We start from the raw sequence: 12851 nt of genomic DNA, 5'->3' as shown, positions 1-12851 counted from the left end.
AGCAACCCACAGAGCTTATCAGGACAAAAGACTTATGAACCAAAACAACCAAGCACCAGTTTAATTGAAAGTGATACCGTTGCTATGACATTTTTTTTATTGAAAATCTCGTTGCTTCTCTTTTAGTGGTGAACTTTGATTCAAATGCAACTCATCTGAGAACACACTGCCACTTATCAATTTCATATCCTGGAACAAAACACAGGCAGGAGAGTTCGTCTTCTATGAAATGATGGAGTGCAGCTTTGAGTGGGGTGAGTCTGCCTCTCAGGATTTTAGACAGGTCTAGGTTTCAAAGTTAATATGATCCTGTGAGTCGTATTAGACTGAAAACGCTGTCTGAATGGGTCAAAACAAAGCCAATTAAAAACAACTTAATATTACAGTGACAATCATTTACACACAACATTTGTATCATGATAACACGCTGTTTCACACTTCCAACTCTGCAGCAGTGGACTGGGAATTGAAGGAAAATGAAATAAAAATGCGTCATAATTGAAAGTCGTATTCACACACACAGTGAAAATCACACACCTTCACAGCAAATGTCTGCATGAAACACAATGACAGGAACCAACACATGTGTTACACCACCAAAAGACTCAAATGCAGCAGAACTAAATGTTGCAGAGTGTTTTCTACTTTTATGTTGGGAGCCATTTACCGCATCAGGTGAAGCAAAAGGCACATCTGAAGCCTCGGTAATCACAGTGTTTATGTGTCTGAATCAGGTTTACATTGCAAAAGAGGTGGAGTCGGACTTTATGTGAGCTGTAAGATTGTGCTTTCACCTTCTCGGGCTCACAGGTGGTGTTGTAAACAATTGTCCGAATGACTGTATTCATGTTAAGGGTTGAACTTGCCTCTGAGTTGTTTATGCAAATGTGTTTTGTTTGTAATTGAATGCACACACACAGAATGAACACACATATATTAATCCACTGCATGTGAATTTATGCCTGTCTTGGTATGTTTTTATCTGTGTGCACGTTTGCTACGATACCTGATTCTATGTATACATGATGTGTGTGTGTGAGAGTGTGTGTGTGTGTGTGTGTGTGTCAGCAGGCTGCCTGTGGAGCAGAGCAGAGCAGGGAGCATAAAACAGATCACAACGTTACTGCCCATTTTCCAGCACATTACCGGCAGCAGGGCCTGATGGGAGCCTATAATGAACGGCCCTGCCTTGGCCAAGTCACGGGTGAGCACAGCCCAAACTCTATGCATCCATCCTTCGCTCCATTTCCCCCTCCTTTTGCCCGATTCTCTCAATCTCTGCCCTTCCTCTGCCTGCTATATGCTACTGTATATCTCTAGAGGTTTGTGATCCTGTCTATCCTCTTGCTCCTTTCTGCCCTTTCTGTAATCTCCGGCTGCCTCCCTCCACTGCCTCCCATCTACCTCCCCAATCTCCTCTTCCTGCCACCTTGTTTGTCTCCTCCTCCCTTGTTCCGCACTTGTCTTTGCTGCTTTCTCGCTTATTTCTTTTTTCACCGTTCCGCCGGCTCAGCTCTCCTAACCTGTCTCTCCTGCTCTCCCCCTCTTCCTTTCTCTTTTCCCCCTCTGCTCCCCCCTGGGTTCTAACCCAGACAACCTGGACCAGAGGGAGGCTGGCAGAGGCACAGTCAGCACACAGACACACACAACTGCACACTCTCACAGATACACACACACACACACACACACCATGCAGCTCACTGATTCCCTAACACGCCACTATTCTGTGGTCTGGGGACTCTGCGTCATGTTTGACCTGTGTTTCTCTCCCTGTGGCAGGGAATTAGTCTCTGTTTGTGTGAGTGTGCGTCCGCATATGTGTGTGTGTAAGAGAAAAAGAGAGAGAGAGATAACGTGCCAAGCGTTCCCATGACAGTGGTTAGGGGCTGAGGGCATCAGCTGTGCCCGCTTCAGTAACTTACATGCCCTGCATGATGGGATGGTTAAATTAAAGGCAGGTGAACGCTGCGAGAGCTGAGACCAAACCCTGGTTCTGGCTAAAAAGGGCAGAATTACACCCTTGTTCCTGCAGCTGTATCTTTTCATTAGGATAGTGCAGCTTTACTGGCAACATGTCTGTACCATTTCCAGAAAACAAGTTGGCATTTGGGTTAAATTATGGCCAAATAATCCCAGGCAATTCCAGGCAAATAGACTTTTAACAATATGATTATGAATTTATGATATTAGGGTTAGCTAATATTGTTCTCTGTGTGTCATTCCAAATTAATGGCTAAATTCCTCATGCAAAAAGTATTCTGAATCAGACTAATTTGGGAATCTATTTTCATCTGGCATCACTGAGAACTGAATGTGGGCCCAGATATTGAAAACAGCAGATCTGCCCAGTGAGAGTAGCTCTTATTATCACAGCAGAGCTCATGAGTCTCTGCCATAAGAATACAATGCTGCTCCAGTTGTAATCATTTGGATATTTCTGGTATACAATGAGCATCGACTATAATACTTCCTGGTGTTCCAACCCATTTTGCATACGTTCCCCTAAATCCCTCTCTGACCTTTCTCTTTAAAACCAGCGAGGAAGGGAAATAGAGTAGAAAATAGATGAGGTAATGTAAGGCGAAGTCTTGGTTACAACAAAGCGTTGCTGGTGCAGCACTTTGAAGGCAACTGGTTGAATTTAAAACCTAACATATACTTCAACTCATTGCAGTCATTTCACTGCATTTCCCTCCCTCAGTCCCTGAGTCCACTGATTGATAATGACTATTTTATTTTATGCTTTCATATTATAAAAGGACAGATTCGCTTCAAGGTCCAGCAGTAAGACTGAGTGGATCGTTGTGGACGTTTCTTCCAGTGCCCTATAGAAAATGATGCATTTTTAAGCAAAGACAGTCAAACTGTCAGCGGTAATTTAGTAACACCAGCTCTTTGTATTCTTAGTTTAAGTACACTTACCTCTGTCTGTGTCGTAGAGGAAGACAAATCGGCTCCAGTCATAGTGGTCCAGCAGCGACAGCAAAGCCCCTCTGATGGACGGCCGGAGCTGCAGGGTGAATTGGCCCTCTCCTTCAGTGGGGAAACTGGGTGTCACAAGGCTGATGTGCAGGGCCCCACAGAATGACGTCAGCGTGTTCACTGAGCGCTTGTCGTAAAGGCCGAAGATGGCAAAGACCCCCCTTGAATACTGAGAACAGACTGAGAGTTGAGGATGGAAGAGGGGAAAAAAGGAGATAAAATGTAAAATAGAAAATTAGGAAAAAACTAATTTATTGCATACGCAGCAACACTTTGAATTGATTTTGCAAATAAAGTAGAAGAGTAGAAAAAAGAGCAAACAAGATGATGGAACAGAGACAGACATATGGTCCTTAAATAAATTCACACTGTGGAATCTGGTTAAACATGTCAACCATTTTAATGAGCGACAGCTTCAGCCTGTGTCAGCATCTCCTCACTGCTAATTAGACACACAAACACCACTCCCTTAGTGGTGTGTGTGAGAGAGCCTCCATAAGTGTGACTATTTTACGCAAAAACATCTGAGATTAAATTTATTTTGCCAAGTGACATCACATGCATGCATTGCTTTTGATTTATTTTATCAAAAGCAACATAAGACACCTCCTTCTCTCCCATCTCAGACACACACATGTGAAGTTATAAAGTCTAAGCCTACATGTGTGGAAATCAGACTACTCTACAAGACGTCTGCAAGCAATTTTCAAATTTTCTTACGAGCATAAAATCATTCCCACTAGCCAAAACTGGCATGGCAGCTCATACAGTTGTTAGGGAAATTAGAGTCAAATAACCCCACCTGCTTGGAGCTTAACATCCTTAAGATACCTGCATGCATGGACAGTCGGACACACACACACACACACAAACACACAGACACAGACACACACACACACAGACACAGACACACACACACACACACACAGACACACACACAGACACACACACACACACACACACACGCACACACACGTAGATACAAGACCCTTGACCAAGTAGCGAGCTCACTTCAAATGTGAAGTCATTTTCCACTACAACGCTGCAACTCAGTCTTCAAACGCCCTGAAGCTTTCAACCATGACAGAGTGGCACCAACGTCCTGCGCTATCTTGCTTCCACAAAAGTCTTCCCTCTGCTTTGGTTTGTTATTCATCCACCATTTTTGGCTTCACCAAAAGAAAAAATAAGTAAAGTACTTGGTGCGAAGGAGTCGGGGAGTCCTGCATATTCAGACAGATCAACCAAACAAAGATGTGTCACTTTCTAAGAATTAAGCAAGAGCAGGAACTTCAAGAGTGTGTCAACTCATTTTTCTTTTTACACTATTTAATGTCTATCCTTCCTTTATCTAATGATTCATCTCCCTTTCCTCCCCTCCTCTCTCTCTTTAGCTCCATTCATCCTTTCAGCTAGATTCTCTCAGGCAGGCATGCTTTGAGCTTGAGCTCTATCCTGCGTCATAATTCACTCTCCAGCCTGTAACACGTCACACTGGAGTAAACAGTAAGACAAGAGGACTGCAGACTTTGCTTTTGGCAACAGCCGACCATCACCCTGTAACTTCTTCTCTTTTTCTCCCTCTCTTGATCTCCTTTGTGTATCACATCATCTCATACCTTTCACTCTCTCTTCTCTTTTCAGGGAAAGACACTGAATCCATCCTCTCTCTTTCAGCTTCCACCATCCCCTCTCCTTCATCTCATCTGCCTCTCCTCCTATGTGACTGCCTCCTCTTTCTGCTCCTCTCTCGCCCTCTCTCTCCCTCCTCCTGGGACTCAGAGCAATTCCATTATCAGCTATAAGCCTCAGTGGGGGTAAACACTGAGGGAGATGCAGCTTTGACGGTTTGGCTTGTGGCAATTAAACAAAGCCGAGGCCTCTGCACCCAGGAGGCGATAAGGCAGGGATTTAGTCTCCGATTATGACAGGAGCTAAATGTCTTCAATTCAGAGTACTAGCATTCTACGTACTTAGCATGCGTCATTCAGCAAGAGCTGAGTCATGGTGTCCTCAAAGTCAACTTACTTAGTGTCTTCTGAGATGATTTTTATGGCATTTCCAGGTTTTTTTTATTTGGTACGTCATTGCACGTACCAACATGATAGATGGCTACAGAGATGAGGTGGTGTGTGATAAACTACTTAATGACAGGTGCTATATTTTACCTAGACAGCAGTCTAATAGCTGGAATGCACAAAGACGTTTACAGTAAATCAATGAGGTGGGCTTCACAATTAAGTGCTTCACAAGGGAAGAGAAATGTTCATCTAAAATGTAAAAAACCAAGAAATGACAAGAGTTGTGGCAAGTTGAGACATATTCAGACAGAAAAACACTGAGACAATTCATGATGGCAGCTTTAGTGATGAGACCTACAGTATAGCTCTTGGCTGGAAGAAATGACGTCCTTAAACTGTCTAACGACAAAAGAAAATCAACAAACAATTTAATTTCTTTGACAGCAGTGTCATGGCGAATGCCTGTCCCTTTGCTTTTAAAAGAATTTGTATTTCCGGCATCAGCTGTTTTTGGGAAACAGAGCAAAAATAGAAAGGCAATGCGCATTCCCTGCCAACCGATAACTTTTTTTTTTTTTTTTAACTACTGGCCTAGATGCAGTTTGTGACATCACTGTCTGGAAATCGTATTTTTCTATACACCTCTTGGGTCTTCATCAAAACTTAAGGAAATATTGATAGCCTTAATCCCAAACCATTCTATTTTTAAATAACACCAAGACTTCTGCAACCATACACTCAGACACACAGGCCCAGAGCACATAACAGAGTATTCTTCACTTTGCTCATTCTCTCACTGTTGCTCTCCTCCATCTCTTCCCTTCTCGCTCCCTTATTCCCTTCCTCTCTATCTATGCCTTCTGATCCTGGCATCATCTCTCTGACTTGCTCATTCTCAGCTTCTCCCATGTTCCTCTTTCTGATGTATGTCTCCATGGGCTTGTTTCTCTGCAATACTCTCCACCACCACCAACAACCCGCCGCAAGGCGGGAATGTGCCAGACAGTGGCGTCATTGTAATAAAATGTGTGCTAAGCTTGCCTCATAAAGCTTTAATGAGAGGAGGGGACCAGCGGCATGGTGCATCATCATCACAGTAAAAGAATCGGACACAATAGGTCTCCTGGGACTTCCTCTACCTCTCATTGCCTCACCTCACTTGTTGTCTCAGCAACTCCACATATGTTCTTTTGTTTACCATCTCCTGTCTTCTCAAGTTCTTAACTGCTCGCTCTTTATCTGCATTACTCAACACAGTATATCCAGTCTATGCATCCTCCTTGCATCTTCCTCTGCAGCCATCCCTGCCTCTCTCTGATTCACTGTATTTGCATCTGTGGATTTGGAAAGCCCTCTCCATCATGCAAACATTGGATTCAAATTTGTCTAAATTGTTTTATGGGGAAGAAAATATGATCTTGATGTAAGACAGTCTTTCACACATTATATATCTTTAGCTCCCTTTGCTCCTTTGGTGTCATTTTCCATGTCAGCTCTCCTCTGTATTCCCCTTCCCACCCTTATTCAGTATAGTGCTTTTTGTCTCCAGACCAGCTGCTTGTTTGTGTTTCAGATGACAGCAAGAACAAATTCACCGCAATACAGCACAACATAAAAAGTAACATATACAGACACACAGAGTCAGCTATACGCACTGTTCTGTGCAAACACACAAATCTAGTATAACGGCCCCATCCTCCAACACACACACACACACACACACACACACACACACACACACACACACACACACACACACACACACACACACACACACACACACACACACACACACACACACACACACACACACACACACACACACACACACACACACACGTGTACGGAGACGCACACACACTTTCACACTTTTCTGTCCTGATGCTGCAGTTGCTTCACACCCACTAGTCTGAATAACAATCCCCTAGCTCTGGAGAGAGACACTCCAGACAGCCACAGAAACACTGCAAAACGCTATCAACAGGTAAAAGACAAGACAAAAGAATCACCTGAATAAATGAAGAACACAAACTAGTTATAAAAGCAATAAGATGTTTTTTTCTTGACATTGCTCTGAGCTGTCTACAATGCAGCACAAGGATAGCTAGAGGGCGAAGGAAGGAAAATGCCAAGAATATAAGGTTTATGAGCTATATAATTAAAGAGTAATCTACCACCCAATGCCTCACATTGACATTTCACATCTAAGCCATTACAGTAGTAACCCCTAGAGATGCCAACTCATATTCTTTTTCAACTCTGCAAGAGATTTTCAGCAACAGTGGAGCATCCTGCAGGAGGTGGCGGAGTTTCCACAGTAACTAGCCTATATCTCTCCTGTAAAATAGATTTTACCTACTGCACATAAAAATTTGAGGCTGGTCCTGCTGGTCCATGCGCTGGAGCCAAAGTCAAATCACCACTAACAGGCTACGTTCTTCCAAAATAAACATATCAGTACTTTCACATGCTAAGTGAGTTCCCTGATGAAACTAATTCTGCATGAAATTATGGATGGGGTGACAGTGTCAGTCTCAAACCATTCAATGTTTACTTCATGTATGTATACAAAAATAACCGCAACAACAATTTAACAATATCACAATATTATTTCTATTATGATTATGAACCTGAGTTTTTTGTTGTCCAAAATCTTCATATATTTCACGTCAGATATGATGAAAAAACAGCAGATTCAGATCAGTTAGCACTAGCAAGTAAATAGTGAGGTCTCCCACTAAACACAAAGCAACTTCTCTTGTTTATTCAAAATAAGATTCAGAAATATTAAAAAGCAGTAAATAGGAATAAGTATAATTCCAATAGCCAAAAGACTGTTGTAAAGGCCTCATCTTTTAGAAACAGAAAAAGCGTAGTAAGCTGCAGCATCCGGGTGATGCTAGCTTACAACTATCAGAATTTGAGATCCAATTTGCAGCTCAACAAAAGAACACAGCTACTTTATCCTTCTCATATTGTCTAAAATTTGATGAAACACAATACAACAGACAGGAAAAACTGCACTCTGTCCTCCACAATAATCAGAGCACATCTAACCAGCTTTTTGGCAGACAAAAACAAGATGCACAAGTTAGCAGCAGTTGATAATTTAGATATTCAGCCGACTGAGCATTATTAGCCTTTATTTTGAGTTGTGAATTCATAATGAACACATTCCTACACCTTTTAGCTTTGTTTTAAGTCCCCAATATCCTGGATGGCATGTCTCTTTGAAGCTACCGGTAATGCTCCTTTACTTTCAGCTTGGTCACTAACTTTGTCTTTGCTGTTTAGTGGTGGCCACTTCATGAAGTAAGCCACTGGTTGTCAAATGTCTGTAATGCCCCTGGGTTTCTGGGTAACATTTGTTTGCTGAGTGATTCAATGAAGTGTGGAGCTCGCTCTGCCTCTGTGATTTCATTGGGATAGAAACTATCACTATCGGTGGATGGTAGGGTAACACTGCCTATTTTCTCTAGTGTGTGATAGCTGCTCTCAGCTCTCCAAAGCAGCAGCATTGTGACAACAGACAAAAGACCAAGTCAGGAGTTCAGAAATAAAGCAGACAGGACCAACTAAAAGTCACGCATGCGACTACCCTCCCTGCTTTCTCTCTCTCCATCTCCTCTGACATCAGCAGGGTCATCAGCGGCGTTGGCACCATGGGCTCTGGGAGGCTGTGGGCCTACAACACTTGCTGGTTCTCGCCCCTACCTGTGACACACCTTGGTTTTTGGTTGACATTCTTGTAATAAAGGCTATAACTGCCGCACCGGCAAGAGCGCACCCGAGCTCACGAGCGCATCCGAGTTCAGCCGAACGCACGAGCGCGTACGAGCGCACCCGAGTGAGACGTGACCGGCGAGATAGCCTGGAAACTGATGTTATAGTTTATGCTCCTTTTTTCCTTTATTGCTCGAGTTGCGAGCGGGACTTTATTGCTGCACTGACTGTCTCCTCCGTTATCTGACGGCCCTGTTCCTGTGTGCGTAGATGAACAGACAGTAAGTTTTGTTATGTGTTATTCTCTTGTGATTATGAACGATTAATATTTCATGTGAAGCTATCGCTAGTTCGGCTAATAATTAGTGTTTGTTGCGGCCGTTCCCGCTATACCGCTAATACACGTGATATTCCTGTTTGAATGTGAATGTAACTTTATACATTTGGAATAGACTTTATGTTTATTTGTAACCTGATCACTGTAATAACTGAGATTATTATTCTGTTACCAATATTAAGCTGATTTATGTTTATATTTCTTTCTATTGCAGACCACACACACACACACACACACGAACCTGCATTTAGCCTACCTGATTGCCATAGCCTACATTCAGTGGGTCTGCTGTACTGTTGTGCTGTACTGAAGAATATACAGTAAAGAGTTAAAGCTGCATCCTGCCTCCTGTCCAGTGTGTTTTGACTGACACCCCAGGGCGAGTAGTACTACTATCCAACCCTTATAACCAGAACCTCCTATTCAACAATTCTGATTCCTTTATTCCACCCCACACACACTCTTACACCCATGCACTCACTTACAGTATATTATTACTGATCCTACAGACCACACACACCATGATTAGTTATAGGTTGTCCCTGTTTATGTTAAAGCAGAAGTGAGTGATAGCCTATATTTGTGTTAATATAAGTCTTCCGACAGCAATCACTTACATAGAGTGTTTGGACTGAAACACGGGTCTCTCAGTCCCTCTGCTCTGCTCTGAGCCGAAGAGAAAACATTTATCGTATCCTACAGTTTTTATCCAATGAGGAGAGAGAACGGCATGCAGGGCTGTGTGTGCAGCCAAGGGACGCCGTGAATGTGGTGACGAAGCGACGAGGACTGTTATGGTGCGTTCAAGGAAACTCGTATTTTTCCGACCGTGAAGTCGTACCAGTTCGATCTGGTACGAGTTCACCGGTCGGAAGTTACGAGTGGCCGTTATAGTGACTTTCACCGGTAAAACAGGTCGGAAAAACACGAGTGGGTTGCCTGAAACGCTACAAAGTCGTAAGTTGTGACTTGAAGCTGTAATTTACGATTTCAAAAGCCTGCCTGGAACGCAGCATTAGCGAAAACGACCGGACCACTCACTTCTGCTTTAACTTTCTTTAAACAAATACCTGGGTTAATTGGTGCATCTCCCTCTTTTGTCATGGCCGTGTGGCCCAGTTTGGGACAATGCACAATATAAAATATTGTCAAGGACCTGGTTTTGTGGATTATGTGAATGCATTTTAAACTAATACATATAGCATTTCCCAAAAGGTACAGGTTATGCAGTGCCCTGGCTGCACCTGCAATAATGGTTGATAAACAACAACATTTCTGGGTGAAAACACCAGTGTAAAGGTTCCTCTTGTGATATAGTGAAAGATACATTTTCATATTGACAGTGGCACCTGAGCACCATTACAAGGGAGCATTATAAAGACAAGAGAGGGGATCAATAGCATCTGGCAGAGAGCAGAGTCACTGTATGGATTTCATATTTGTTCCCTTACACTATAACATGGATTATGGCACAATGGAGCAACTTCTCAGAAAAAAAAGAAATGCTGGCACCTCAGAGGGTGGGAAGGGAATTTTGTCAGATATGATGCTTGTAAAAGAGTAATACAGCACTGTTTAATAAAAAATATCTGTACAAATCACTTGCTACAGCTTATGAACAACTATTTGTTTTTAACAACTTGTCATCCGTCTTAACCAGCAATGTTATGACGACAAGCTAAAAGCCTAGATCGATATTTGTCCGGAGAGCATATGCTCGCTATGATGAATATGAGACGGCATACATGAGTGTGTTTCAAGCTGTGGCCAACCATTTTCAGCCAAGGACACCAAAGCAACCGTTATTAATGACTAAAACAGTCTTATATGGTTTTGGGCTTTAGAACACCGGGTTTTTGTTTGTTGTTTAAGGGGCTCTTTGGTTGTTTTGGCGAATAATAGATATTCCTTTTTACTTCATCATGAGTAGTCCACTCCTAGTTAGATATTATGTCCAGTGGGGTAGTAATTAAATTCACTTCTTGGAACTGCAGAGGGTTGCAAAAACTCAAAAAAGTTAAGCAAGTAATGGGGAGAAAGAGATACAGTCTAATATTATTTTTTCTGCAGGAAACGCATTTGGCAGTGAAGGAGGATTACAGGATAAGGAGGAGGTGGCGGGGGACAGTTTTTTCAGCTCCTTTCAATTCCCAGACAAGAGGGGTCATGACTTTGGTTCATAGGTCCATTTCACTGAATGTCACTAAGGTAATATTAGACAAATTTGGCAGATTCCTGATAGTCCAAGGTACGCTTTACACTAAATGCCTCAATTTGGTTAATATTTATGCACCAAATAATGATGACCCAAATTTCTTCAATAACTTATTTCTGACTACTTTAGCTTCACTTATACAATACATTATTGCTGGGGACTTTAATTGTACACTCAACCCCAACAAAAACAGATCAACACATTCACACTCATCCCACAGTAAAAGCAGAGCAATTATTCATTAGTTCATTAAGGATCTAAATCTGAGGGACATCTGGAGAGATAGAAACCCTGGTGTGGCAATGTATTCTTGCTTCTCCAAAACTCATCATATGTATTCACAAATGGACTATTTTCTAGTTTCAGCCAGCTTAATAGGTAAAATCAAGGACTGTAATTATGACAACACTCTAATTTCAGACCATGCCACAAATAACCTGGATCCAGGACAGCTACATGATCCCCCCCTAATGGACATTTCAACAGGACCCAGATCTAATAACTTTTCTTGGAAAACAAATAGATGAATATTTCATGATTAATACATACGAGACATCAGCATGCACTAGATGGGAGGCTTTCAAAGCCTTCCTCAGAGGCCAGATAATTAATTTAATCTCCAAATCTAAAAAAAATCAAACAAAAAACAGTATTATGAGAGGCAAAAATTAAAATTATGGAGGATATTTACTTAAAAAAAACACCCTGTTCTAAGATTCATCAAGACCTCTTATTATTGAGAGCTCAGTACAATTAAATTTCGGCTTCCTAGGCTGCTGGTAACCTTTTAAAACTTAAACGAAGTATCTTTGATCAAGGAGAAAAAGCAGGCAAGATTCTAGCTTGGCGCTTAAAACAACTTCAAATTGAAAGATCTTTTACCAATCTTAAAAATGAGAAGGGGGAATTGATAAATTTAGGAACTTTTATGACAGAGTTTACAGCTCTGAAGTAAAAAAAAAAGATAAAGCTTGACAATCAGTAGTCTGGCGGTGAGTTCAGCCACCTTATGGATTTCATATCTGATCCTCTCAACAGTTTACAAGATAACTGAGCCGCAATAGCTTCATCAACAGGGCAATGATTATTGAGAGTGATTGTGTTGGGCTTGTGTCTGTGGGTGTCTTGGTTGGCTGTGCCCGTGAATGAGGCCATTCATCCCTCTCTTTGCCTCCTTCTCCTGTCTGTCTATCTATCCCCCTTTCACAAAACTGCCTCACGCAGAGATAAGGGGAGAAGGGGGCTTCAGTTGTTCTTAGGGAGCGAAAGGAAAAGGAGAAGCAGACAGAGAGAGGAAGAGCAAGAGAGGAAGAGAGTAGTTCCAAAACCCACAAGGGGCTCTGACATTGACGAGAGAGAGCGTACTTCTGCCAAGCTGACACTGCAGAGAGCGGAGGAGAAATTGGATACTGAAGGTAGATATACACAAAGAGGCAGAGAAAGAAAGTGAGGAATTGCTGCCCTGCAGGCCAGAAAGGCACTAGAAGAAGGCTGGGAATTAGTCCTTAAGTGCTCAAACAGCTCTTCATCTGTGTGTGTCCATGTGTGTGTGCGCGCATGTGTTGGATCATAC

At 42.3% G+C, this 12851-nt stretch overlaps 1 protein-coding gene across 3 annotated transcripts in view; it reads right to left on the bottom strand.

The window, feature by feature from the left end:
* The window catches only part of gria4a (glutamate receptor, ionotropic, AMPA 4a), a gene marked incomplete at both ends in the record, with an annotated part of 100109 nt that overhangs the window by 51509 nt on the left and 35749 nt on the right, over positions 1 to 12851 (bottom strand). For all 3 annotated transcript variants that reach the window (XM_083985300.1, XM_083985301.1, XM_083985299.1), the window contains one exon: positions 2923 to 3162. In XM_083985300.1, the coding sequence (XP_083841426.1) occupies positions 2923 to 3162 (240 nt within the window). The remainder of the gene's footprint in view (positions 1 to 2922; positions 3163 to 12851) is intronic.

The sequence above is a fragment of the Trachurus trachurus genome (assembly GCF_905171665.1).
Source record: "Trachurus trachurus genome assembly, chromosome: 13".
Classification (NCBI taxonomy): domain Eukaryota; kingdom Metazoa; phylum Chordata; class Actinopteri; order Carangiformes; family Carangidae; genus Trachurus; species Trachurus trachurus.
This window is presented reverse-complemented; position numbering and strand designations above follow the sequence as displayed.